This window comes from Berghia stephanieae, chromosome 2 (assembly GCF_034508935.2).
Source record: "Berghia stephanieae isolate SIO BIC M18660-M18661 chromosome 2, UCSD_Bste_1.3, whole genome shotgun sequence".
Classification (NCBI taxonomy): domain Eukaryota; kingdom Metazoa; phylum Mollusca; class Gastropoda; order Nudibranchia; family Aeolidiidae; genus Berghia; species Berghia stephanieae.
Genome location: NC_088361.1, coordinates 70,469,778 through 70,472,277, shown reverse-complemented (window position 1 = coordinate 70,472,277; position 2,500 = coordinate 70,469,778). Strand labels below are relative to the sequence as shown.

Genomic DNA, 2,500 nt, shown 5'->3' with positions numbered 1-2,500 from the left:
TGCTTTTTTTCTTAAATCCACGAAATGTTTAAAACATTGTGAAAATACTCAATAACTCTTATTTCTTTTGAAAAATAAAATCATTTATCCTGCCATATTTTTTTCCACAGACGAATGCGGACAACATACGTCGTTTATACACAGTGGGTTACAGTATATCCTTGGCGTTCCTTATTATTGCTGTCATCATTATGCTGTATTGGAAGTAAGTCGCTTTTCTCTTTTAACCACCTACCTACCATACTCTGGAAAAACACATATTTTAAAATTTGGCCTGAAAACTCGTCCTTCAAATATTGATCATTTAAATCGACTGATATTTGATGGACACATTTTTGGCCAAATATTCAAATACGTGTCTTTCCAGAGTACGGCAATTAATTGGTTATTAGTCAATGACTGTGATAGAACATGTTGGGTTTACAGTTTACTGTGGCCATATTGACATTATGTTTGCCTATCTAGAAATCCTACCATTATCCAAAGAATCGATTTGGGTGGTATTTGCAAAACAGCCACAGCAAAGTAAGGATAATCATGATTTTTTGGTAATGATAATAATAATAGTAATAATCATCATCATCATCATCATCATAATCATCATCATAGCAATGATAATAATAATATTATAATAATTATTATTGAAATATGTAATAATATTAATAATGATAATAATAATAATAATAATAATAATAATAATAATAATAATAATAATAATAATAATAATAATAATAATAATAATAATAATAATGATAATAATAACAATAATAATAATAAGTGAGTACCTGACCGTTAACAGGTGAAAAAATTGTAATCTCTCCTAACAGGTGTCATGTCTCGTTCTACATGTTAAAAGTTCCTGTTGGTCAGTGACCCTTTTTAAAGCGCTTTGAGTACATTAAATGGATATTGCGCTATATTAAAGCTCACGAATTTGGGGCATTTTTTCTATTATGTAAGCCCATTAGATGTGCCCAAAGCGCTTGACAGAGAGACCCAAAGCAAGAGTAACATATGGAGAATCAAACATAATGACTAAAAGGCGCTGTCGCAATACAACCAGGCAATCATTTTACACATTTTTATACAGTGCGAGAATGTACAAATTTTGACCGGCATCGGGAATTATATTGACCCGAGGCCGGAGGCTCGAAAGACTGAGTCTATGAAATACTTCCTCGAGGTCAATAAGTTACTGTTATAGGCCATAAACGTATGGTAACACCTTAAGTCATCTGAAAATTGAGGGATACAAGGCGTTAAAATATAAACGCTACAAGCTATTTGTTTGCGCTATCGTCCTTAAGTGCGATAGAACTAATTTATCTGACCCTAAGTTTGGATGGACAAGAATGAATATGTGCGGTTATGTAGTCTAGTGGTATGACACTCGCTTTCGGATCGGAGGGTCCTGGGTTCGAGCCTCGCTCGGCGCATAGTTGAGTCCTTGGAAAAGACTCTTTACTCACATTCTCTCACCGTACTCAGGTGTAAAATGAGTGCCTAACCGTTAACAGCGTTGTCTCTGTCGGAAAAAATTGTAATATCGCCTGACAGGCGTCATGTCTCGTCCTCCATGTTAAGTGTTGCTGTTGCCCAGGGACCCCTTGTAAAGAGCTTTGAGCACGTTTAGTGGATATTGCGCTATATAAAAGCTCAATTTTAATTATTATTTTTTAACTCTTGGAGAAGGCCAACAATAGAGAAGAATTGCGGAAAGTGATGAGAGCCGCATCCCATGTATTCCCCCGACGATCATCAGATTATGGGATGGATGAAGGAATGAATGAAATTTTAATAGGCTAAAAGGGGACTGTTAAACTATGACCATATAGCCTTTTCTAAAATCGTAACAGTGTCCATATCGGGAATCAAATCCGGGACCTGCAGGCAAAATGCACAATAAAGGAAAACAAACTCAATCCGTTTATTTCGAGACTTGAGTGCATGAACCACCACATTACAAGAAACTGCTCATTACTAAATGCTAAATGGCTGGGTGGTTGTTGTAAATAATGCTAATGGTTCCTTCGTTCATTAACCCGTCAGCGAGTGCCAAGTGATAACTACAGTAGAATAAAAAAGTATTTGGGAAACAAAACAATTTTCGAACCTAATTTGTAAACGTCGGCATTGATTGAATGAAAATAAATAATGTTTCAACATATAATTTTGAACCCTTGACTCAAACTTGACTTTTCAACAAATATACTGACACGACCTCGAGGTATTTATATTTATATAAGTGACTCAATGATCAACATCCTATTAGGCATCCTATTACTTTTATAAAAGTACATAATTTTGATTAACTGGTCATTAACTGGTCATTAACTGGTTTTGTTCCATAGCTTGAACAGCCAAGACATGGGAATTATTTTAACACCTCTTTTATCCACGTTTTTAAATAAACTATCGGGGAAACTGCAATATTTGAGGAGAAGAAAGGTTAATGTGAACAGGTACTCTTCACTTTTAATTATCATAATAGTATATTGTG

At 34.7% G+C, this 2,500-nt stretch overlaps 1 protein-coding gene across 3 annotated transcripts in view; it reads left to right on the top strand.

Annotated features, from left to right (window-relative positions):
- Window positions 1-2,500, top strand: part of LOC144965444 (parathyroid hormone/parathyroid hormone-related peptide receptor-like) — a 166,706-nt gene that overhangs the window by 121,271 nt on the left and 42,935 nt on the right. For all 3 annotated transcript variants that reach the window (XM_078900794.1, XM_078900795.1, XM_078900796.1), the window contains exon 5: window positions 111-205. In XM_078900794.1, the coding sequence (XP_078756920.1) occupies window positions 111-205 (95 nt within the window). The remainder of the gene's footprint in view (window positions 1-110; window positions 206-2,500) is intronic.